The following is a 23,740-nucleotide window of genomic DNA, read 5'->3' as shown; positions in this document are numbered from 1 at the left end:
TCAATGAGAATAATGTACATTCATTAAAGTAGTAGCTGTTATAAGAAAGAGCAACAATTAGCAATAACAATTTCAAAGACATAAGAAATCATACAGGTAAAAATTATAAGAAAAACAAAACAAAATGCAACAGATGTTTGAATCATTATAGATAATTAGTAAATTGTGGGAAAATGCGATTTTGCTGGTTAATTCATTTCATACATGAAATGTTGCACATCAGGTAAATATTAAATTAAAGCCTAAATAAGTAGAACTTTCTTTGTTTCAATCTGAAGATATATTAGAAAATATACCAACACACAAATCAAAAACATTTTTGTTTTAATTTTTATGAGTATATATTGACTATATTTTAATTGATATATTGTATTTGTAATGCAATTTGCAAGACATCATCTCCTAATGTTTAATTTTTCTTTTAATCAGTTTTATAATATTTTTTTAATAAAAAAAACAACAAAAAATACATATATTAGCTGAACATAATTTGAGCACTTTGGTTTTATAATACATAAAACATACAACACACATAATTATTTATAAATATTGAGTAGTACATATTAGTAAGTTAAATAGTTAGTCAGTAATATTAGGGGAAAATATCAATTAAATATGTGTAATTGTTTTTTTTAACTCTTATATTTTTAAGTGTCTTGGAACATACAAAATATTTTATATTTGAAAAAAAAAACTTTAAAAAGTATTTTGCTGTAAAATAAATTATCTTAGAAGAGATAAAACCACAAATTGATTTGTTATTACAAACACAATTGTGTGTGTGTCATCATATTTATATAATATAAAATTTAAATTGTTATAATTTTTATAAAATAATAACATAGTATAGGTATATCTACATTTATATATATTTAATTTTTATATATAAAAATAATTAAATAAAAACATAAAATTATATACAATTAATTAGAATGCTAAAAAGTACTTTAATTTGGCGACACAAATTAACTGACTTTTAAATGAATGATTGGGAACAGGCACTACAAAAATAATTTCATTTCATGTAAATATTTCTTTAAGAATTTATGAAATTGTATATTAATTAGCTTTCCATAGAGTTAGAGATAAATATGTTTGTTGGTTTCTTTTCCATTAAATAATATTGTAGAGTGTATGTATATAGTTTTGTTTTTTAATTATTAATTTAATGATAAATTGCAATATATGTTTATATGTATTTTATAAAACTATACACAGCAACTGAATACGTAATATTTAATTTGTGTTATTAAGAACTGGAGTGTTGTAAAATAGATTCTATTAGCTTTTTTTTTAATAGAGGCTGTTGTTTGTTTATCTATCTTTATCTTCTTTACTTTACTTTATTTTATTAAATATTTGTTTTTATTAAAAAAAATTAATTTAAAATTTCTTATGCAGTCTTTTATATATTAAGAGAAATCTGCATTATGCTAAATTTAATCGTTGTTAATTTGTTAAGTTAAATAAAACTTTTGTTATTATTATTAAATTAATTGGCCTCTGTTAGTGGTGGTTTGGTATGGCCGTTTTCTATAATTTTGTTATTAATATTTTTTTCTGTTTGTTGTGGCTGCTGTTCTTGATTATGCTGCAGTTGCCGTTTGCACTCTTCCAAACGCTGTTTGTACGTATACAATGATTGCAGGGGTACATGTAATAATTCTATAATTTGGGTAAACCAAAATTCTGCAAAAATATAAGAAATAATTAATACTTATTCAAATGAGATTAGAGTTAAACTTACCATTTTCAGCCGTTATAAAACCATGTCTAATTAGAAAATCTATAACTACTGGACAACTGGTAGTCTTAAAATCTGGTGTAAATATACGTTCAATACACTCCTTGGCCGGTAACAATTCAAATGCTTGTACCTCACCATCAGCATTGTGGGGCACAAAATCTAAAGGCAATTCTAAATCAAACACATATTCTGTGTTTGGAAATAGGCCCTGTTCGCTTTCGAAAAAGAATGAAACACAGCCAGCTGAAATGAGATTTTTAACAAGATCACTTGGTATGGAGGCTTCTTCGGCTGCCTCTTTAACGGCCGTCTCCTTAATGCCATAGCCCACTGATAGACCACCACCGACCATATTATCCCATTTACCAGGCCAAGTCTCTTTGGTATTTGAACGTTGTTGTAACCAAATGCAAAGGCCTCGTGTTGGGTGTCTAACGTAACCATTAATATCGACACCATACTTTCGTACGCCAAACAAGGGCGTAGCAGAACGATCCATTTTTAATAAGCTATTGTGCTCAGCTTTCACTTCATAATACTAAAAAAGATAATAAGAAATAGAATTATAATTTATTTTCATTTTCTTTTGCTTTGTAAACACCCACCTCTTCTCTCCATCCTTGCAGTGCTGAAAATAAGCCTTTTGATCTTAATTCTCTTAATACCTTATCAAGTTTTTCGGTACGTTCTGAATAATCACGAAATGCTGGATTAAGCTCAACTATACCCTGTAAAATATTAAAACAATTAATTTATTATTTGTTGTATTTTACAGAAACTTAGTTTTAAACTTTATTACCTGTTTGGTGTATTCGCAATCACGTATACAAAATACTTCGGGGTATCTATTAAGCTGTTTAATCACATCAGATTTAATCAGGCCTACCTGTTGACCTTCGACTAGAAAAGGACGTATATCTCCCTTTTGAAATCCTAAAAATAAACAAGAAACATAAACATCAACAAGTTATAAACAAAATTTCCATTCACTTAGATAGATAGCAGATGTTTAAAATGTTTGAAAGTCCACAAAGTAGACAAATTATTGTTTAATATAGAATTTATTTTTAAATTTTTTATACTAATATTAATATTTTGTTTATTGCAAAAAGTGTGTATGCTGAAATAGCAAATAATGTTTATGATAATGATAATGACGAAAATAAAAAATCTACAATTTGCAATCACAAACTGGACCTATTTACATAGAAGACATTTAACTTAAAACGGCACAACTATAAAAATATATGTTCAAGTTTATAAACAGCATATTAGAACATTTTTAAAGCATAATTTTGTTTCGTGAAATTCCACTTTTTTTATACATATGTATATAGCAGACAATATGATCCTTATAAAACTCTTTATATTTGCTATAATATTATTAACGCCTGTGGGAATATAGATTTTGCACACTGTTTGTATTTCATTTAATAAAAGAAACAAGTTTTTTGATAACATTAAATATTTACGATTTTTTGTTTTCAAATATCAAACTTTGTTTTTATTTATTTATATTATTTTTGGTCTACGTACATACGTTTGTATGTATGTTCGTATGTAGTTGTTGGTACTTTATAATAATGCCGAACGGTCATATTATAAATTTTACGTTTTATATTGCATCACTGTTATCAAAATGACTACGTAAAATTGAATACTATATACATACCTACAGATCTACTTACAAATTTATATATGTAGATGTATACGAGGCTTAAAAATTATAATAAAGTGAGAAAATAAATTGATACTACCAATAAAAATAAATATGTACATATGTATTGTATAGTTTAAGAGACCACTAACACCAAAAATTGTTTTATTGTACATTCAACTTACATAAAAAACTATTAGGGGAAGTGTGCGAATACATTTCAATTCATTAAATTCAATTAAACTAAATAGTATTTTTAATAAATTCAAGATAAATTTAAATGTTAACAGTAAATTGTTTGAATTACACAGGCCAAAAAAAAATGTAATCCAGGATTGTGCTGAAAGCGAAACTGGCCATCAAGTTTTCGAGATATCATGTCCTTAAAATCGAAAAACCCCAATGTTTGACGCAATTTAAAGGCAATATTTATTCTTTTTTAGAAAATTTCCACTTATGCTCGAAAAAGGTTTATAACAGGGGTTTTGACTTATTACAATTTCTTAACTAAAAGCTACTTATAATTTTATTAATAAAATGATCTTTGAAAGCATACTTTTTTTGCCGCCTGTAGCGCTCTTAGCACACACACCCTCTAGCCAAAGATCAATGTATCTTGTATGTAATTTTTTTATATAAAAAAATATCAACAAAACACGATAAGAAAAGAAATAAGATAAAAAATATCGAACAACAACATCCACAGCCCGATGAGGAGGAATGTTGTTTGACAACGAATCACACAACAGTGTGTATTAATTTTGTCGTGTTTATATAGCGAAGATTTTCTTCTGGTTTGTTTTTGTTTTTCGATTCTATGTTTTTTTTTATTGTACATTATATACTTATACCATTATAATCTCAAGGTCATTGAGGAATATTGTATTAAGACATATGTATATAGTTATCTGGTTTTCGAAAATATACTCAATATTTCAAAAATTATTAATGATTTTGAAAAGGGGTAAAAATTTTATTTATATTTTGATTGCTTACAGGTGTATAAAGCTGTAATGTAATTGGCTGTATATTTAAAAAAAAAAATTTAAAATTAAACACGCTATAATTTTTTTGAATTGATGTCTTTTTGCACTTTTTGTTTTGGTTCTTGATCACAATGTATTCGTTAATTTCTTTCAATAGACGTAGTATAACCTTGGCGCTTAAATATATTTTACATAAATTAATTTATTTTGTCTTTAACATTTTCCGTATTTTGTTGTAAATTTTCGTGTAGTCTAATATTTTGCTGATTCATTATGACTTATTGTTGTAATTATTCAAAAAACTGAAATATTTATTGCCGTTTTTTTTAAACCATTTGCATGCACTAAACGATAGTAAAATACAAAAGTCATTCATCTAATATTGGGGAAAAATTTCCTATCATAAAATCTGTTGCTACGGCTGATTCCCTCAAACGAAACGTCGATGTTATAGTTATTGATTTGAATTAATAATTGGAAAATTTCTAATTGATAAAGTGCAAATAAAGCAGTAAGATTAAGATTATAAAGAGATACTTTAGTAATGTAATGAAAACAAAAACATTTTTGTTTACTACTTAATGAATTTTTTTTTTAATATTTACTTTCCTTTTTTCAGGTATGTTGTCTAACTGATTTGCCAGTGCTTTTTTGTTGTAAAGGTAATTTTAAATTTATACTTTATTAATTAATTATTTATAATCAAGTAATGTTATCTATAAATGTTCATGAATCACATTAATGTTCGAAACGAATGAACTTGTTCGGCATTTTTTGTTTATATCTTTTGAAATTAGTTTTAAAAATATTGTTACTGGTTCTAACCGGTTAATAATTGTAGAAATTAAAAATAAAAATCACAATAAAACGGTTGTTGTTGTTCTGTTTGTATATTTTTACAAAATTCTTTAAAATTTGGACAATTTCCAACGATAAAAAATTATAAAAAACGATGTAATATCATTTAATTGTTGCATTATAACTAGTTTAAAGTGTTTTGAAAAAAATCTAAAGAAATCTTAGTAAGAAAACTTATTTGTTAATCAACTGATAAAATTATGAACTTATTTTTGAGATAAGAAAAGTAACTAGTGTGCAATTGACTTTACAGTGGACATTGAACACTTACTATAAAGGCGACGTATAGACTATTAAAAGTTTAAATATAAAAATAATACTAAAATGTCTAACAGGCGTCTGAAAAAACCGTATTTAACGGTTGAGTAAAATTGTAAAAGATAACAACACAAATAATAAAATATAAAGTTCTATAAATCGAAATTAGAATAAAAAACCTTCGCTGTAAAAAGCCAAAGTCGACATTAGTCGGAAAAAATGGATTTTTAATTTCAAAAAGCGTCTTCTTTAAATTGCAACTTTATGAAACTATTTATTGTATAGTTATTCCAATTGGGAAGGATTTTCTTTAACACTAACAGTCACTGTAAGTAAACAGTGCTGTTAGCTTCTCTGACTATATTCACAATTTTATATGGTCTATAAACAGAACTTTAGAAAATCATGGTGGGAGGGAAGGATGTAGAAGTATATACATACATACAGCATTTTCTTTCATGTACCTATAAGCCGGCTGTACGCCAGGACACTTAAACAAACGTAATTTGTCGATTATTTCCAATGGATATAACATTAAATAATTGAACTATCTTAAAACGTTAAATGACCTTTGTCAAATTCAAATTATTTTCTAGTATTCTACTTTTCTATTACGTTTTTTCCTTTAACAGGACCTTGCACATACAATACAAACATTTCGTTATAAGCTGCACACACCCATTTATAAGAATTTAACCAAAAATCAATAAAATGCAGTAATGGAACAAAATAGCCTGAAAAAACTGTTATAAACCAAACAAAGGCCAATAAAATTTGTTTATCATTAAATTACAATTACTTACCATTTAGATAGAAATTATTAAATTTATGTGCCATAAGCAGTAGTCGTGATAATTTTACATTTACATCGCCTCCCGACATTGGTAACGTTTTGATTTTTTCTTCAAAGGAAATGTATTGAGAAATGCTAAGAAAAGCGTTTAGCTTTGTGCGTTTTTGTTTCTCCTATGTACTGGTCTGGTGGAATATGTTCTAGTCTATTACTTGTTGTTTATTTTTTGTTAAGAGTTTATCAAATATTGTTTAGCAGTTCTAAAAGAATTTTGTCACTAATATTTGCTTATATATATACTTCTTTTCTAATATTTTAAGTAGAAAAAACACTCTATTATGCCAAACAACACCTCACCAAGTGAACAAAATAAGAAAACTGAGAATAATAAAGAATACGAGAAAACAATAAAAAAAACAAATGTCAATTTGAGAATTGATAAAAATAAATAATATCATTGAGTGGAGCTGCCACCAGAAAGTGAAATTGTGCTGTTAAGCTTTAACAGCTTTCTGTTAAAAAGGCAACTCTGTGTCGATTGACATTTGTTGGTGGAATTTTTGACATTTCGTTTTTTCTTTTTTGAGTGAAGTTGTGTGTGAAAAGTGTAGCGAAGAAATCTCACGTGTGTATTTGTTCGATTTTCCCCTAACAAATTCCATATTAAAGAATTATTAAATAAAAATTCGAAATTTCGTTAAAAGAAGAACACCTCCTGCCCTCGACCATGAGTGATGATTATTTGAGTAAACCTTTATCTCTATCCGGCTCCACTGGATGTAAGTATAAGTGCTGATGTTGCTCAACATACGCATACGGGTATCAGGGGTAGTATTTAATCGAACTATACATTTCTCCCTTATGTGTTGTGTTACATCATGCTTCTATTAGAAATCCATAGGAAATTTTGAAACATATTTTTAAATTTTAGATGATGATGCCAAACCCACACGTTCAAGTAGTACAGCAGCTTCCAGTACATTTGGTACACCCATATCACCATATTTGAACTATGACCCGCGTTTCTTGCAACAAGCTCAACCAGAATTTATTTTCCCCGAGGGTGCTACAAAACAAAGAGGTCGCTTTGAGTTATCATTTTCACAGATTGGCACCTCAGTAATGATAGGAGCAGGTATTGGTGGTGTAGCTGGTTTTTACAATGGTATGAGAACAACAAAGGCTTTACAACAAACCGGCAAATTGTGGCGAACACAGTAAGTTTGAAACTCTGCATAGGTATATTTTTTAATATGACCAAACAAAACAGCTAGGAGGAATGTAACTGCTTAGAATATGTAATGTGTGCTAGTCTCAAATTTTATTTCAATAATTAATTGGACAGTATAATTACTTCAAGGTAAAACTAAAACAGTACAGGAGTTAGTCAATATCCAGTGATAATGATTTGCGAAATTATTTATGTACATAGGTATAATCAAAATAATAATCTCCATTAACGAGTAGATTGATTGTTTATTTTTATCCAAAACAAGAATCTATAAATAACTATTCGTATTATCTGCTGCAAAATATAGCACAAAAATACTACTTGAAAAATATCGTCTAAAATAAAGAAATATTCAGATTTTAAACAAATCAACAAATATTTTCGTTCGCATGACAATTGGATCTTCTCTTCGGAACGACTGGACCAAAGATTGTTAACTCAGTAACAGCTTTATTAAACGAAAATTTTCCATCAGGAAAGAACAACCACTCGCTGTCGAATTGTTACAACAAAGTAGCGAAACTATAAACAAGCATTGATTATGCAATTGAACTAGAGATGCATATAATAAACCAAAACTTTTCTAGCTCTGTCATGTAATAATACTTAGTACATCCTGATTCGAACAAAACATGGAATATCATTACAAATCAAAATTAATTAGAATATGACACAGCTAAAAGAAAATCTATTGGAATATTTACTGCGCAATTGAAACCATTCCGATCTGATAATGTTGATTGGGTATTACTTTTAAAGACGAATTCAAACTTGCTGCATAACTCAGGGCATTTAATTATTTTGAAAAAGTTCATATTTTAATTTCAGTTTTGGTCTAAAAATATCCGACTTTAAAAATATTTATTAAACCAATAAAATTATTTATGCAATAATTTTTTTTTTATAATTTAGAATGGTAAATCACGTCATGAAACAAGGTTCCGGCACAGCTAATACTTTGGGTGTTTTAGCTGTAATGTATTCATCTTTTGGTGTCCTCTTACAGTTTGCCCGCGGCGAAGATGATGATATAAATACTGTCTTAGCTGGAACAGCTACTGGTTTCCTATACAAATCAACTGGTATGAAAAAATGTTTATCTGACAGTAAAAAAAAATATTCTAATAACAATTCCATATAAATTACAGCTGGTTTAAGGAAATGTGCCCTTGGTGGTGCTGTTGGTTTAGGTGTTACCGGTCTTTATTGTCTATTTCAATTGGCGCGAACGAATGCAGCCTCAAATGGTAATTCCGGCATGAAATTTCTTTAAAAAAGAACTTTCATCTTGCCATTTTCCTTCCCCCTGTTTTTTAATATTATAAATATAATTTTGGTCCTTGTTTGAAGGACATTAAACGGTCTTTTTTATTTAGCAAATCTTAAGGAATATGTCATTTATTTCCTTTATTCTTTAAACATAAATGCTATTCTTTACTGTAAAACTACCATGTAATAATATCATTTACATTTTCATTATAGTTTTTAGATTGTGATCTTGTTTTTTTAATTCATTTTTTGTTAGCTTGAACAAAAAAACAATACAAAATTACACAAACATGTTAAGACATGCAATAGTAAAACACACGTAAAATTTTCAATGGTGTTTCGATGTTGTCAACGAAAGCTCCATGTTAATTTTCTGTATATTTTATGTTGCGATTGATTATTTTATATAAGTTAGCTCTACAAAATATACATTTAAAATAAAAAGAAACAAAATTCTAGTTTTAATTTCTTAAGCAAAAAACTTTAATGTAATTACACTAGCAGGGGAACATAACTCTTAATTAATGCTGAACGTTTACAAGTCAATACCTAACAATACTCGCTCAATATGTATAATACAAACTTGTAAAGCTCTAGCATTAAGAAAGCGATATGTACAATTGAAATTTTCAAATGGGCTGTTAATATTTGGTAGAATATATGAATACATTAAACCAAATTATGACAATTGTTTTTTATTATAAATAACTTTACATAAAATAATTGGATTTGTAATGTAGTAAAAAAATTGTCTGAAATTGTTATTTCTTAAATTAAAATCCTTACAACACTAGTCTAACATTAAAAATTAAATAATTTTATATTACATGACATAAACAAAAGCTTTTCATCGTCTTGATCTTTTAAAGCCAGTCTTCGTTCAGCATACAGTGTTCCCACTTGGCAAATTGTCTCATTATATGCTAAACGAGTAGGAGGTGCCGTTAAATACTTGTAAGCCAATTTGCGCAAATATTCATAGGGTGTTACATTCCAGTATTGATAGATGTTACCATTCCTTGCTATCAATGGCTCTTTAAGATAAAAACTCAATTGTTGTTCGAAGGCCATAAAAACGCTTTCATTTGTATTATTTTCAGTTATTGTGGTCGAATCGTGCGACTCCCAAAGATCAGAGGTGTTGTGGTAATTATAATTATTGGTTGGTAATGTATTGTAAGAGGGATTTGGAGAATCTTCATCTAAATTTAAAGAAAGTCTTAAATTGTGCGTCATTTCGGCATGACATGATGTTAACTGCTGCTCATTTAAGTAGCGCATTTTAAAACGTGGATCTAGTAGAGTGGCTATGATAAGTGAAGACGATTGATGGGCAAATGCGAAATATTGATTTAATTGCGATTTTAATGATTTTTTGTAGTATTGCAAATCCTGGGGATCTGTTAGTTTAAGCTCTAATTTTGAATTTAACATAGTGAGTAAAGGTATAATTAGAGAGACGCAGGCCGCCTCGGAATTAAGATCTATCCAAGCTTGGTAGAATATTTTCAGCAATATCACCAAATATTCAATTTGTTGCCATTCATATTCCGAGGGCACTTGAATGTCGCCATACTGTTGTATATACATTTCCAAGGCAGGTTTCTGTTCTATTAACTTTTCCCACATTAAATAGGTACTTGTCCAATTGGTTTGTGGGGATGTAATAAAATTATAATGATTTAGTCCACACAATTCTTGGCATTCGTTTAAGTTTTGTGTGGCCTGTTGATTACCTATAAAATGTTCAATAATGCTGTTACATTTCTGTTTGATAATCTCGATAATATCTGCTGAAAACAAAGCTTCTCGTATGACTTTTTGTAGTAAATAATCTGAGCATTCCAATGTGGTAAACCATTCAGAAGATGTATCCTCATTTTGTTTCACTATGTTCAAATGTATTTTGTCAACGATGTTAAATTTTCGGCTTAAGTCCAAAATGTTCGGTGTCATAACTTGTGGTGATTCTAGAGGACGTACTTCCAGCACCACCATGTGTTTTTGATTTTCGTGTAGAAAGTGTCCACTAATAACTTGCAGGCAACAGGATTTCATTTTGTGCCACCATTGAGTGGTGCTTAACGATATCCATTCTGCTTGTTCTAACGATTGCAAAACTTTTCTTTTTACTGAATCATATGTCTCTGGCATAAGATCATTTTTATAATAATCTGCTGGTTTAACAGAATATTTGTTAAGTCTACAAGGATCAGCCAAATGCAAGCGCCTAAATGCCGATCCTTCTACAATATTAAAGGGCAACAAATCAACAACCATGAGATCTAGTATCATCTTATCTATTCTCTTATTTAAAGCAACATCACCTGACTTAATGGGTGATTTCTTGTAATGCTCCATTTTTACATTATTGATATCCACGCTAGCCATATCCACCATAGGTTCGTCCTGTTCGTGTACGACTAGGGGATCATCTACAACTATTTCAATATTTAAACTTTTGTGTTCAGTATCTTCTGATTCTGAATGTTTTTCGTTTTTACGTTTTCTGCCCGGTTTCTTGCGTTCTTTGGGACCTTCTATTGCTTCCTTGCGCTCTTTAAGTCTTTTGCGTTTGGCTCTTCTTTTTAAATTAACATTTTGTGATTTATGCTGTACATACTCTTTTTCCAGTGTATGAAAGGCGGCATATTCATGAGGATGAACTTTTTCCAAGTGTTTTTTAATGCTGCTAACAGTTTGATTTTTGGGCAAAGGACTTCCCAAAGACAATTCCTTCATGCAGACAACACAAGTGGCCGTACTTTCATTGCGATGAAAATAATTCCAAACAGGATTACAAGGACCAGCCATGGCGTTGATTTTATTTAATAATATTCACAAACTGAATAGTTCAGTTGGACATAATGGTTTTTATTATTGTATTTATTTTTTTATCACTGCATTAAACAATTGCACAAAACGTAAACAATTACTTGAGCTGCCAGAGACATGCGAAATGATGTTACCAGATGTTTTTTGAGTTTTTACTTAGATGATTTGCCAACTAAAGGAAACAGAATTTAAAATACGTAACGGTTTGGCGCAAATTTAATTAAAATAAAGTTTCTGTATTTGTTTGCATTATATTATGTAATTTATTTTATAACATTTTAAAAATAAAATTTTCGCTGTAAAATATTTTAAATATTTCAAAAAATCACAATAACGATCATCATTTACACTACTACATACAAATATATATTAAATTTTGTTACGTCAAAACATATTTCGCACTAAATTTAGGTTAAAAAATTACAAATAAAATTAACTATTTCGTGAGTTAATAATCCAAACCAACCGAATCAGATCCAGTAATGGCTAATACCTTGACACCGGATTTTTCATCCAAAATATTATTAGCCGGCGCTTCACAGCTCGTGTCCATTGTAGAGCAAGTATGACAATGACAACTTACCGCTTCTAAATACTCATAGCGACGAGCAAACTCATCGGCTTCAGGGTGGCAATTACGTAGCACCGCTACAGCAGGTTGTCGAGTAGCATGAACACACACTGGATGGAAAGAACGTTTATAGGGGAATTTCCAATCCGATATTTCACTCGAATCACAACGTCCCCAACAAGCGGCAACACTAACATAATCCCAACATTCACGTCCTTTCGAATCGGCCTGGGTAACACGATATGTGTACAGACGACGATGACAGCCCAAAGGGGCAGCTGTAGGACTACTATTAATCGGCTGAACCTCTAAAACTTGTGCCAAACTCAAAGCGCAGCATAATGTGGCAAAAAAGAATCTGAAGATGAAAAATTAAATATTTCAATATTAAAATTTTAATTGCAACAACTTACAAGTGTAGACAACTCATATCCGTTGCAGGAGTTATCTGTTGAATGTTATGCCTTCAACGTTTATCAACGATATGATTTGATAACATTGATTCGTTTGCGCTTATATATGACAAACAAGAGTATTGTATTCTTATTGAAAGGGATACAGGATATGCTGCATACGTACAAACACATACATACATATGTACATTGGTTTGTATGGGTGTAAGTAACAGTACTTTATCCTGTTGTGAATCAATGAGTGTTCATTTGAATGCGCATTTTTTTTTTCAATGAATATTTAAGGAGTTAAACTTTTGGACTTGTGTTTTTTATTGTTTATTGTTAAAAATTAACTTTTTGATTTGTTTGTAAAAAACACAAAAAGCTGAAGTAAAAGCAAAATATGAATAATTAAAATCTATTCTTAAATATTACATTAAAAATAGAAATGGATGACATTTAACTGGTAAATGTTAAAGTTTAGTCTTTTGAATATTTTGTACGTTTTTGTAAAATTATAAAAATTTATTCATATTGTTTTTATTTCAGCAACTGTAATAAAAAAAACAAATGAAATTCAATAGTTTTGCCTTACTCTACTGTAGATATGAACTTTAGAAAATGGTTTAAGCTCCGTTATTATTATTCCGATCGATAATTTCCATTTGTACAGAAATCCTATCCCAAAATTTTTTTTTATAAATGATCGGTCCATATCATAGGTAACTATATCTCTTTAGTTTTGGATATTTTGAAATAATAAAACCCCACAAATATTTTTTCACATTTTATTAATTTTAATTTTTCGTTTTTTATAAAAATTTTCCAATTTCATTAAATTAATTTTGATCCAAAAATATTAATATTCAACATTGGTGCACAAGTATAAATTATTATTATTTTTTTTTTGCAATTTTGTTTAAGAATAAAATAAATAATTTTGTTTTATAAAACTTATTAACACGTTTTCCTTTCTTACGTGTTCTTTATCTTATTTTATTTCTTGTAATTTATCGAGAACTGGATTCATTACATTATCTTCTTCTTATTTCATGATGTGAAGCAGGACGTTGATTTCTCATTTGTAGACGAAATCGTCTATTAGGCTCATTATTATTGGGGTCGTTAAAGATCTGCGGTCCTTGTGGTATTTGAGGTAAATCGTGTAAGACATCCTCTTCATCGTCAGCATCCTCATCTTCGTTGGGCGTGTCATAATCATCCATTGCAGCATCTTGAGTCTCTACCGACATGTTAGAGGTGTTTATATTCTCCCTTACCATGGCACTAGCTAACAAACGTTGACGTCTTTCTTCCATTAAACGATCTCGTTCTTTGTGTATATAATCCCTTTTGTTGGGCAAACCAGCCACATTGTTAGCCGTCAAAGCGGAACGTACCACATTCATATCGGTTGCTTCCATCCATTCGTCGGTTTCTGCGACATAACACTCTGTATGCGATATGGTCGAGACACCATTAAAACCTCCTATGGCAAATATCATATCATCGATTATTTCTAAACCAAAGTTACTGCGCGAATGATTCATTTCACGTATAAACGACCAGGTTTGTGTTTCTGGATCATAACGCTCTCCGGTGGATAGTCGTGCTGTACCGTTAAAACCACCAATTACATAAACCTGTCCACGGAAAGCTACACATGACACTCCCGAACGTCGATGATTCATATTCGGTATACGTGTCCATATGTTAGTATTTGGATCATAGAATTCAGCACTATCAAGACATTCCTGACCATTAAAACCTCCTGGAATAAAAAGTAATAGTAAAAAGGGAAATTTTGGACGATCACGAAAATTTCTAGTGAAAAAGCCAAAGTTTAAGAATTTCTATTAAAATTCATTTAAGAACACTTTCTTTTAAATACTGTTAAAGAATAATTTCACAAAACAAAAAAAAAATTAAATAATCCTTATAATTTTATTACCCGTTGCATAAATTTTTCCCTTGAGTGTACAGGCGCTTGCGTCAGAACGTTGCATATTCATAGGTGTTATAACGGTCCATTGATTTGTCTTAGGATTATAACGTTCCACAGTATTAAGACGATTATGACCGTCGTAGCCACCAATGGCATAAATTAAACCGTTTAGTTCTGCCACACTAACATAACAGCGGCGAGAGTGCATGGGAGCCACCTTAATGGAAGAAAAAACTATTTAACTCCTTAAAAAAGATGTAGATTTTCTTTTTACCTCCTTCCAAGTTTTCTTGACAGCATCAAATACACGACATGTATTGAAGTATTCAACACCATCATAACCGCCAATAGAATAGATTTTATAGCCTATAACAGCAGTGCCATGATAGGCCCTGGGTCCAGCTGGATCATCAGCGGGTATATTAACCCAACGATCTGCCCGCGTATCATAGGTTTCTATGCAACCCTTGGAGGTACCACCACTCCAACCTCCTATGGCAAATATAACCTCATGGGGCAAACGTGGCATAGCCAGAGGAGGTGTAGTAAGCTTTTTAGAAAATGGCAGGCGAAAGGGTATTATTAAATTGGATCTAAATGAGAAAATATGGTCATACCTCTCCCGATGAGGGATTTATTATATCCAAATCATACATAAACTTGAATGTTTCCACAATAAGCGGTTTAGCTTCTTCACTTTGTAAAACATATGGGTGCTCCTTGACTTCCTCCATGAAACACTGTAAAAGCAAATATTTATTATATAACATGAATGATAATCGTTTTAGTTAAACATACTTTGGGGGTCATTAAACCTAAACGCACACCCTGCATTAATTGCGCCACATGCTGCTTACGATTATCTGGATCATGATCTATCCACTTTATGCACAATTTCCAAACATGGTCTTCTTCACGAGTATTTAAGTCGTCATCACTTATAATGTCATAGAAATCATTTAAGTTCATTTCATAAATGTCTTTATTTTTAGCAGCCACTTCAATGAAATAACGTAATAAATAGTTTCTGGCCTTGGCATATAAATCATCCAAAAAGCGAAATCTAAATCAAAGTAAAATAGGTAAAATAATCAAAATCGCATTAGAATAGATTTAACAAAGACAATTAGTAAAGGATTATCTGATTTTTTTCTTTGGCATCATCATACTATAAAGTACTTAAAGTAAAACTGATTAGTAGTTAGAGTAATATAGAGTAATGTAGTAATCATACCTGGCAAAACCCATTATACTGACACAATTCTCTGCTGTTAGCATTTGTGCTAAATATTGTTTGCACAACGTTACCAAACCAATGATACCAACATAATCGGCTGATATCAAAAGCTCATGTACATTATCGGCATTTATTGTGCATTTGCGTAAATATGCATATTGAATGATTTGCTCCATAATACTACCACTCATACCAGGTATATGAACATGTCTAGTTTCCTCTGCTAGATTCTTTATTTCTGGCGAATTAAAGCCAGTAAATTGTGCCCTTTAATAAATAATAGGAAGTCGTAGAATTCTTTATGATGATTTTGCAATTTTGTAAGAGAACTCACCTAAAATAAGAACTACAAGAGCTCATTATGGCACGATGTACATTAAAACAGGCATCCGGTACAGATATAATAGCATCACATAGTAAATTATTACAACGAAAATCATTTAAGGTCTTTAAAGCCTGTTCACTTATGGAAGTTTTTAATTTCTTGGGAGCTATAGAATGTGCCTCAATATCCTCTTCAAAGTGATCCAACATATCACTATCTATGGCAGGCATAACAACACCTTCATCATGTTCGTAATTTTGTTCATTATTGATAGCATTATCACGCAGTCGTTGCATTATTGTGAAATTTTAAAAGAATATATTTTTAATTTAATTTAAACTGAATTTTTAAATTTAACAAAAATTTTGTTGATAAAAGAATTTTAAGAGATTTTGTTTAAAAATATTTGCTAAACGTAAAGATTTTTTCCTGGGATTTGAGTTTTCACTTATTAAAATTTAGTTCTCGCTTAATCAAACGTTTTAAATTATATTTCTCAGTTTTCAGCAATTGTTTGAGTTGGAAAAAGCGTTGTTTTTTTCCTTAAAATCTATTAAAAACTGAATTAAAATAAAAAATATTTATTATAATAAGAATTTTCCGAAAGAAAGGAAAATATTAATGACAAACTTCAAAAAAAAAAAATGTTTGAAATAAATGTCCATAATACTTTTGTAGACTGGAAATAAAAACAGGGTTTAAAAGTTGTACAACTTTTAGGTTTAACATACAAATATTTTGGGGCAAAAAGAGGAAAGGTACAGTTTTGAAAAGAGAAATCCTTTAAAAGAGCTCAGTTTTTCAAAATTTTACAAAAATTAATTTTTGATATTCAACTAAATATTCCCTAAAAGTAAATAGAATTTAAAAAAGTGAATTTAATTTTAAAATAAATCCTTTTTAATAAGGTGCTACTTGACGTATACTTAATTTCAAACATTTTAACGAGGCGTATAAGTTATATAAATATTAATTATTTTGATAATTTGGAGAGGATAGCGAAACGTACAATAATATCTTTAATGTTAAATTTTATGCAAATTTAACAACAATTTATATTAAAATTTTTTAACAATTTACAAATATTTTTCTTTTGAGCAATTAAGCACGCCGTACAATTTTTGTAAAGAAGAATAGAAAAAAACCATGAATAAACTGCGCAGGATCTTAAGTTATTTAATGAAACCCATAAAAACCATTGTAACAGCTAAAACAACAAGTAGTCTGTTATAAACCCGGTATGTGCTAGGAACTCAGAGAAAGCGGAAGTAAAATACAAATAAATTAATAAATTTTTACACCGTTTTACAGTTAGAGGCTAAAGACAAGAAAAATGTTTCCTTTGAAAGTTGTTTCATTATTTTTGTTCTTTGGCATAATGTCGTTGGCAAAAGAGACTTGGCTAAGACCGGGCTGTCATAAAGTGGGTAATACACGCAAAATTTCCATACCCGATTGTGTGGAATTCCATATAACTACCAATGCCTGTCGAGGCTTTTGTGAATCGTATGCGGTGCCTTCTATGCCTTGGGGCAGTGTTGGTGGTATTTTTAAGCCCCCAAAGCCAGTGGTGTCGGTGGGTCAGTGCTGTAATATGATGGAATCTGAAGAGGTTGGTAGTCTTCGTTTATAGTTTTACAAAATTATCATATACTTGTTTTTGCTATATTTCAATTTAGATACAAAAACGTGTCCTTTGCATGGGTGGCATGCGCAATTTTACATTTCAATCTGCTTTGTCTTGTAGTTGTTATCATTGCAAAAAGGATTAAATTTCTAAAACACTAATTTTTTTTTTTTAATTAATGTATATATGTAAAAATATTATAGTTTAGAATATATTGTGATGAGCCCTTAAAATAAAAAAATAAAATTTTCGCTGTACAAATAATATTAACACTTTTATTTTATTAAAAATTCAATTTTAAGGCAAATAGTAGTAATCTAATATTTAAAATATGTGAAACAAAAAAACTTTACAACTTGGATTTGGGTTTTTCTCCAGCTCTTTCCAACAAATCACGCATACTGGTCAAGGCCTCACTTATAGCTTTGGCAAATCTCTTGGCACAAGTTTGATCATTAGATTTCCAGGCAGAACAGGCTAAAAATATATCAGAATTACGGGGATTGTAACAGCAGCCATAACCATCGTGTGTTAAAGGACCATAACACATAAAAGCCTCATTGGGCGAGGCCACTTGAGAAGTAGAGACGCGATAATGTGCACTTTTAACAAAACCGGGAGATTGATAGAATTTTGGTATGGGTTTGTTATTTTCGAGAGCCATTAATTTCAAACCCAATAAATGGCGATCAACGCCTTGTCCCTGCAAAGCCATGGTAGTATATTCACGATGAGCATTAACAGCCTTTCTCAAAAGATCCACACGTAATTCATCAGAACATTTGGCATCCATCATGGATTTGGCAAAAGCCATGGATTCATTAGAGCAGGAGCGTATAGTTTCTGTGCGGCCACCATAGTAAATACGCAAATGGGCAGTTTCATATTGGGCACCAGCACATTGGTGCAACCTGTTTAAAGGAATTATAAGAAATTAGATATTTGTGTAAATTTAAGGGGAAACACTCACTTATAGAAGGCATATTGCAAAGCCATTTGTACAAAACTATCGGGACTTAATTTTTGTTTCTTTAGGAAATCTTTGCCGTATCCTTTATATTGTAAAACCTCAAGCTGTAAATCTTCAGCCAATTTGTTGACATTCTTGGAAGCTTCATTGATTTGCTTGCTGTAAAGTCTCAGAGGGTTTATCGAAGTTTAGCTTAGAGAAAGGTTCATAGTTATCATTAGAACCATCTTCAAATTCTTTGGGATCGGGGCTAAAAAGAAAGTAAAATATTGCATAACTTTTGTCAAGTTAAATTTTGCTAAATATACTTACAAAATCTTGTTAATATAATCAGTCATCATGGCAATGGGTTGTCCTTCAGCTGGTGAATGTTCATAACAGAAACCGCTCATACCATTAGGATTAACTACAACCTTTGGAAACAAAATTACATTATTTTAATATACAATATACTATATTGTTGGCTTATTTACCTGTATAGTTTTGTCCATCCATCTATTGGCACTATTCTTACTAGAACCACCACCATGTATCAATTGAAGACCCAAAACATTGTATACACTGTCCTTATTAAAAGGTACATTCTCATCTAGAGAAACTGTGAATAAAGATTGTTGTATAGCCTTCACACTCTGAGCATTTTGAGAGGACTTCATTAGCTCAGCATAGGCAGCGGCCCAGTTATCGCGACTATCGGTAGAAAGCAGACCAATGGGAAGACCGTTTTGTTTTTCAGAATTGGCAATTTGTTGCAATTGTTGAGATAATACTTTAGCATTTAGAATTTTACCATTTTTATCATAAACTGGCAATTTAAAGAACTAAAAGAAGTAGAATGTATATGAAAGGAAATGTTAAAAATAGTTTGATATATAGATAAATAAATATATAGATACATACATGATTTTTATAGATAACAGCTATATGTTGTGATTTCGGATGATATTCTAAAGCGTCTTGCTGTGGCAATGGTATACGGCAGGTACCATATACAGCACTAAATTGAGAATTATCCAATTCATTTTTGCGCATTTTAACTACAGGAACTTTACCTTCATCGACTACTTTCTTATATTTAACCAGACCCTGTATCAATTTGGCAGTATACATAAAGTAATCCTCAGGGCTTTTAAACTCTTGCATGGGGAAGGTCATGCCAGGACTGGAGAATACAGTAACGGGATCACGATATGTCAAATAGGCAGCTTTAAGCCATCTGTGAGCTAACCAATTTTCTTCAGATGCAGCTACTTTTTCCAAAATCTTTTGTAATTCAGCACCATCTTTTTGCTGGAACTCCTCGGTGATACGTTTCGTTTCAGCTAATTCTTCTTTAGTAAGATGGGGTTCAATGGACTTTAGAAATTTCGGTAAAGTTTCTTCTAGTTTTAAGGCAGGGAATTTTAAAAGATTTTGTCTTTGCTTCGATTCAGTGCTATAGTTTTGGGCTTTGCTTGGTAGCGTAGTAGCACACAAAGCTCTGGATGCTTTAGAGTGTGCACCATATAAAGCATTTTTGGTCTGAAATTTATATAAAAGTTATAGTTTTAGTTCTTAAAGCAATTTTAATAAAGTTAAAGAAAGCTTTTTTACTTTAAACTTTAAAATTCTATTAAAATAAATTAAAAGCTTTTACATTTTCAAACTACTTACCAAATTAGTTAAAACGCGGCTTGTTAAAATGGTCATATTTTCTACTTCCAAGTAACTAAATAAAAATTGAATTATAAATAAATTTAATAAAATTAAAAACGTTTACACAAATTCACCTTTGATTTTTAAACATAATCATGCAGACAAATTGTTAAGCGTTTATAGCTGTTTTAGATTATTTTTAGCAAAAACCTCTTTTTTTTTGCTTATGTTTATTTTTATTTACTTTCGTTTTTATTTAAAGTTGAATTTGTTATTGTATTTTGGGATTATATTTATTTAAGGGTCTAAGTACAATACTAATTGCTTAAAAAAAACTTTTTGTTTAAAGTTGAAATTGCTCCAGAAATTGTGTGTGCTGTTATCGCAACAATTGGTACAAGAAACACAAAAAATATATTGAACTCAAGTTAAAGAAAATAAAAAGTTAACCACGTAATCAAAATACCGAACTAGTTAGGGAACTGGTATCAATGGACTAGCAAGTTTGTTTTTTATTTTAAAAATTAAAAAATGCATGCAACTTGCGATCAAACTAAACAAGTTTCTCTTTGAATACTCTCCCAGTTTTAAGAGAGTTTGTGGGCGATAGTATTTATAAAGAGAGAGTTTTTACACATTTGATATAAACCTGTAATAATGAATGTGTAATGAATAATTAAATACCCTATACGAGTTAAAATTTTAACATTTTACGGTAAGTTTCTGGTAATTATTTTTAGTTAATTTTTTTACTTGAATAATTCCTTTAAAACTCTTCTTTAGCATTTCTTTTCACTTCATTTTTTCAACAATTCTTGCATTTCATCTAAAGCGGCACTTATACATTCAGCAAAATCTTTGGCATTTGTTTCCTTATTCGATTTCCAACCGGAACAAGCTAAAAACATATCGTTTTTTCTCGGATTATAACAACAACCATAACCATCTTTAACCGGGGCTCCATAACACATAAAAGCTTTATTGCCGGTGGCCACTTGAGAAGTAGATATGCGAAAATGTGAACTTTTGACAAAAGCTTTGGATGAGAAAAATTTCGGTATAGGCTTTTTATTTTCAATTGCCATAAGTTTCAGACCCAATAAGTGGCGATCTACACCATGTCCCTGCAAGGCCATATTGGTATAATTACGATGACCATTTACCGCTTCACGCAATAACAATAAACGATTTTCATCACAACCTTGTGGATCTAACATGGCTTTATTAAAAGCCAAAGATTCATTAGAGCAGGAGCGTATAGTTTCAGTGCGTCCTCCATAATAGATACGCAAGTGTGCTGATTCGTATTGAGCAGCAGGCGATTTATGTAGTCTAGATTATGAGGAATTTTAATAGGATCTTTAAAAATATGTTAAGAACATCTTACTTATAAAAACCATATTGCAAAGCCATTTGTATAAAACTATCAGGACTTAGTTTTTGTTGCTTTAAGAACTCCTTACCATAGGTCTTATAATGTTTTATATACAGATCCATATCACAGGCCAAATCATTAATATTTTGTTCTGCTAATTTAAATTTATCTTTCATACCATTCGCTGGTTCAGTTACTTCTATTTTAGAAAAACAATCATAGTTATCTGAAACGCCATCTTTAAATTCGGAATCTTTGGGTCTATAGTTTCAAACAGACATTTATTTCTCCCTGCTGCTAGTGGTACCTCAAGAAAGAAATACTTACAAAATTTTAGTTACATAATCGGTCATCATGGCAATAGGCTGTCCCTCTGCGGGTGAGTGTTCATAACAAAAACCACTCATGCCATTAGGATTGACAATTACCTAAATATTGAAAAAATACTAATAAAATATTATCCCATGATATACAAGTTTATTTCAGTTTAATAAACTATAGCTGAAATAAACTATCTGAATTATATCAATATTCTAGTCTTAATACTTGTATAGTTTTATCCATCCATCTATTTGCACTATTTTGTTTTGCACCACCTCCATGTATTAATTGCTGACCAAGTATCACATATTTATTTTCTTCATCGAAAGATATTTCTTGATCCAATGACACAGTAAACAAAGATTTTTGTATAATTTTAATATTTTTACAATTAACATGGGATTCTATTAATTGTTTATAAGCTTTAGCCCAATTGTCCCGCTTATCGGTAGAGCATAGGCCTATGGGTGGTCCAAAGTCTTTATCGCAATTGCTTATAGTTTTTAATTGTTTACACAAAACATCAGCATTTAAAATTTTACCCTCTCTATTGTAAACGGGAAGTTTGTAGAACTAGAAATTTAAATTTATTATATAATAATGAACATTTTGGTTAATAACTAATTAAAATTTACATAATTTTTATGTATAACGGTAACATGCTCTGATTTTGGATTATATTCTAAACCATCTATACCAGCCAAAGGTATGCGACATGTTCCGTAAACGGCTCCAAATTGTGAATTATCTAATTCATTTTTACCCATTTTTACTATGGGCATTTTGCCATCATCTACCAGTTTTTTAAATTTAATTAAAGCCATTATTAATTTAGCTGTATACATAAAATATTCATCTTGGTTTTTGAATTTGTTTAAGGGAAAAGTCATGCCGGGACTTGAGTAAACGGTAACTGGTTCCCGATATGCTAAATAAGCTACTTTTAACCACCTTGGTGCCAACCAATTCTCTTCCTTGTTAGCAACAGCTTCTAAGAGCTTTTGCAATTCTGCCCCTTCTCCTGTGGCAAACTCATTCGTCAGACATTTAGCTTCCTCAAATTCTTCACATGATAAAAGTGGTTGCACGGTTTTTAAAAATTTCGGTATAGTTTCTTCAAGTTTAAGAGCGGGAAATTTCAAAAGTTTTTGCTTGGTTTTAATTTTTGTAGTTTTTTTCTTACAACTAAAATTTTTCTTTTCTAATACAGAAATTTTGGTCATGGAATCTAGTAACGTAGGGTAGGTAAAATTTCGTTTCTAATAATGTAATTATAAAATATTTTATTTTAAAGTGGGAATTTTGAATCATTTTTATAGTTACCTACCATTAACTTTAATAGATTTCTTTGTAAAATTTGCATTTTGAGAATTTTTTTTTCAACTGGCAAGATTGATATTAAAATTAACTTGAAATTTTGTATTAATTCTAAAAAATATGTATAAAAAAATTACCGTTACATTAAATTATTGAATATTATACAAGTACCAAGTGTAGCATACATTTGTTTGTCAATAAATATTAATTTGTATGGATTTAGCTCTGTCTCTAAATAAATACTGAGAGAATTTTCGTTTTCCCTTTCAAAAAAGCAGCAACAAGTTATTGTTTTATAAACATAATAGAAGCGACAGCGAAATGTTAAATTTAAAATATTATAAAACTCAATAAGTGAAAATATGTTTAAAAATGTTTCGAAATTTGT

At 30.2% G+C, this 23,740-nt stretch overlaps 9 protein-coding genes across 10 annotated transcripts; 2 read left to right on the top strand and 7 right to left on the bottom strand.

The window, feature by feature from the left end:
- Positions 1 to 334: 334 nt before the first annotated feature.
- On the bottom strand, positions 335 to 6,683 carry LOC119616308 (uncharacterized protein YJR142W). Its single transcript, XM_037972656.1, has 5 exons — positions 6,310 to 6,683; positions 2,547 to 2,680; positions 2,353 to 2,475; positions 1,748 to 2,285; positions 335 to 1,689 (listed from the first exon to the last, which is right to left on the bottom strand). Exons 1-5 carry the CDS (start codon positions 6,386 to 6,388, stop codon positions 1,493 to 1,495), a joined length of 1,071 nt encoding a protein of 356 aa, XP_037828584.1. The 5' UTR covers positions 6,389 to 6,683; the 3' UTR covers positions 335 to 1,492.
- A 136-nt stretch (positions 6,684 to 6,819) lies between these two features.
- On the top strand, positions 6,820 to 9,247 carry LOC119616309 (mitochondrial import inner membrane translocase subunit Tim23). Its single transcript, XM_037972657.1, has 4 exons — positions 6,820 to 7,078; positions 7,231 to 7,516; positions 8,443 to 8,612; positions 8,679 to 9,247. The coding sequence occupies exons 1-4, from the start codon at positions 7,027 to 7,029 to the stop codon at positions 8,801 to 8,803; spliced, it is 633 nt and encodes a 210-aa protein (XP_037828585.1). The 5' UTR covers positions 6,820 to 7,026; the 3' UTR covers positions 8,804 to 9,247.
- Positions 9,248 to 9,305: 58 nt separating this feature from the next.
- Positions 9,306 to 11,757, bottom strand: LOC119616307 (zinc finger BED domain-containing protein 4-like). The gene has a single exon (XM_037972655.1). It carries the CDS (start codon positions 11,611 to 11,613, stop codon positions 9,601 to 9,603), a length of 2,013 nt encoding a protein of 670 aa, XP_037828583.1. The 5' UTR covers positions 11,614 to 11,757; the 3' UTR covers positions 9,306 to 9,600.
- Positions 11,758 to 11,872: 115 nt separating this feature from the next.
- Positions 11,873 to 12,690, bottom strand: LOC119616310 (thyrostimulin beta-5 subunit). The gene is made up of 2 exons (XM_037972658.1): positions 12,619 to 12,690; positions 11,873 to 12,563 (listed from the first exon to the last, which is right to left on the bottom strand). Exons 1-2 carry the CDS (start codon positions 12,633 to 12,635, stop codon positions 12,083 to 12,085), a joined length of 498 nt encoding a protein of 165 aa, XP_037828586.1. The 5' UTR covers positions 12,636 to 12,690; the 3' UTR covers positions 11,873 to 12,082.
- A 694-nt stretch (positions 12,691 to 13,384) lies between these two features.
- On the bottom strand, positions 13,385 to 16,752 carry LOC119616336 (kelch-like protein 10). Its single transcript, XM_037972709.1, has 7 exons — positions 16,117 to 16,752; positions 15,780 to 16,049; positions 15,344 to 15,608; positions 15,163 to 15,285; positions 14,820 to 15,095; positions 14,552 to 14,762; positions 13,385 to 14,371 (listed from the first exon to the last, which is right to left on the bottom strand). The coding sequence occupies exons 1-7, from the start codon at positions 16,401 to 16,403 to the stop codon at positions 13,635 to 13,637; spliced, it is 2,169 nt and encodes a 722-aa protein (XP_037828637.1). The 5' UTR covers positions 16,404 to 16,752; the 3' UTR covers positions 13,385 to 13,634.
- A 578-nt stretch (positions 16,753 to 17,330) lies between these two features.
- LOC119616315 (thyrostimulin alpha-2 subunit) lies at positions 17,331 to 17,993 on the top strand. 2 transcript variants are annotated; one of them, XM_037972665.1, is made up of 3 exons: positions 17,332 to 17,345; positions 17,419 to 17,719; positions 17,787 to 17,993. In XM_037972665.1, exons 2-3 carry the CDS (start codon positions 17,441 to 17,443, stop codon positions 17,877 to 17,879), a joined length of 372 nt encoding a protein of 123 aa, XP_037828593.1. In that variant the 5' UTR covers positions 17,332 to 17,345; positions 17,419 to 17,440; the 3' UTR covers positions 17,880 to 17,993. The 2 variants fall into 2 exon arrangements, with proteins under 2 accessions (XP_037828592.1, XP_037828593.1); XM_037972664.1 differs by having other exon boundaries at positions 17,331 to 17,719.
- Positions 17,981 to 21,095, bottom strand: LOC119616313 (carnitine O-acetyltransferase-like). Its single transcript, XM_037972662.1, is given in 8 exon segments — positions 17,981 to 18,645; positions 18,705 to 18,859; positions 18,861 to 18,954; positions 19,017 to 19,117; positions 19,178 to 19,525; positions 19,605 to 20,225; positions 20,358 to 20,412; positions 20,474 to 21,095. Coding segments are annotated over 8 exon segments (1,959 nt in total). The 5' UTR covers positions 20,497 to 21,095; the 3' UTR covers positions 17,981 to 18,083.
- Positions 21,096 to 21,136: 41 nt separating this feature from the next.
- On the bottom strand, positions 21,137 to 21,890 carry LOC119616304 (carnitine O-acetyltransferase-like). Its single transcript, XM_037972651.1, has 2 exons — positions 21,727 to 21,890; positions 21,137 to 21,671 (listed from the first exon to the last, which is right to left on the bottom strand). Exons 1-2 carry the CDS (start codon positions 21,888 to 21,890, stop codon positions 21,137 to 21,139), a joined length of 699 nt encoding a protein of 232 aa, XP_037828579.1.
- On the bottom strand, positions 21,754 to 23,463 carry LOC119616314 (carnitine O-acetyltransferase-like). Its single transcript, XM_037972663.1, has 4 exons — positions 23,363 to 23,463; positions 22,671 to 23,294; positions 22,261 to 22,608; positions 21,754 to 22,142 (listed from the first exon to the last, which is right to left on the bottom strand). Exons 1-4 carry the CDS (start codon positions 23,396 to 23,398, stop codon positions 22,038 to 22,040), a joined length of 1,113 nt encoding a protein of 370 aa, XP_037828591.1. The 5' UTR covers positions 23,399 to 23,463; the 3' UTR covers positions 21,754 to 22,037.
- Between the last annotated feature and the right edge of the window lie 277 nt (positions 23,464 to 23,740).

Source organism: Lucilia sericata, unplaced genomic scaffold, assembly GCF_015586225.1.
Source record: "Lucilia sericata isolate MDLA Ls3-8-SP2 unplaced genomic scaffold, ASM1558622v1 Contig000067F_arrow, whole genome shotgun sequence".
Classification (NCBI taxonomy): domain Eukaryota; kingdom Metazoa; phylum Arthropoda; class Insecta; order Diptera; family Calliphoridae; genus Lucilia; species Lucilia sericata.
This window is presented reverse-complemented; position numbering and strand designations above follow the sequence as displayed.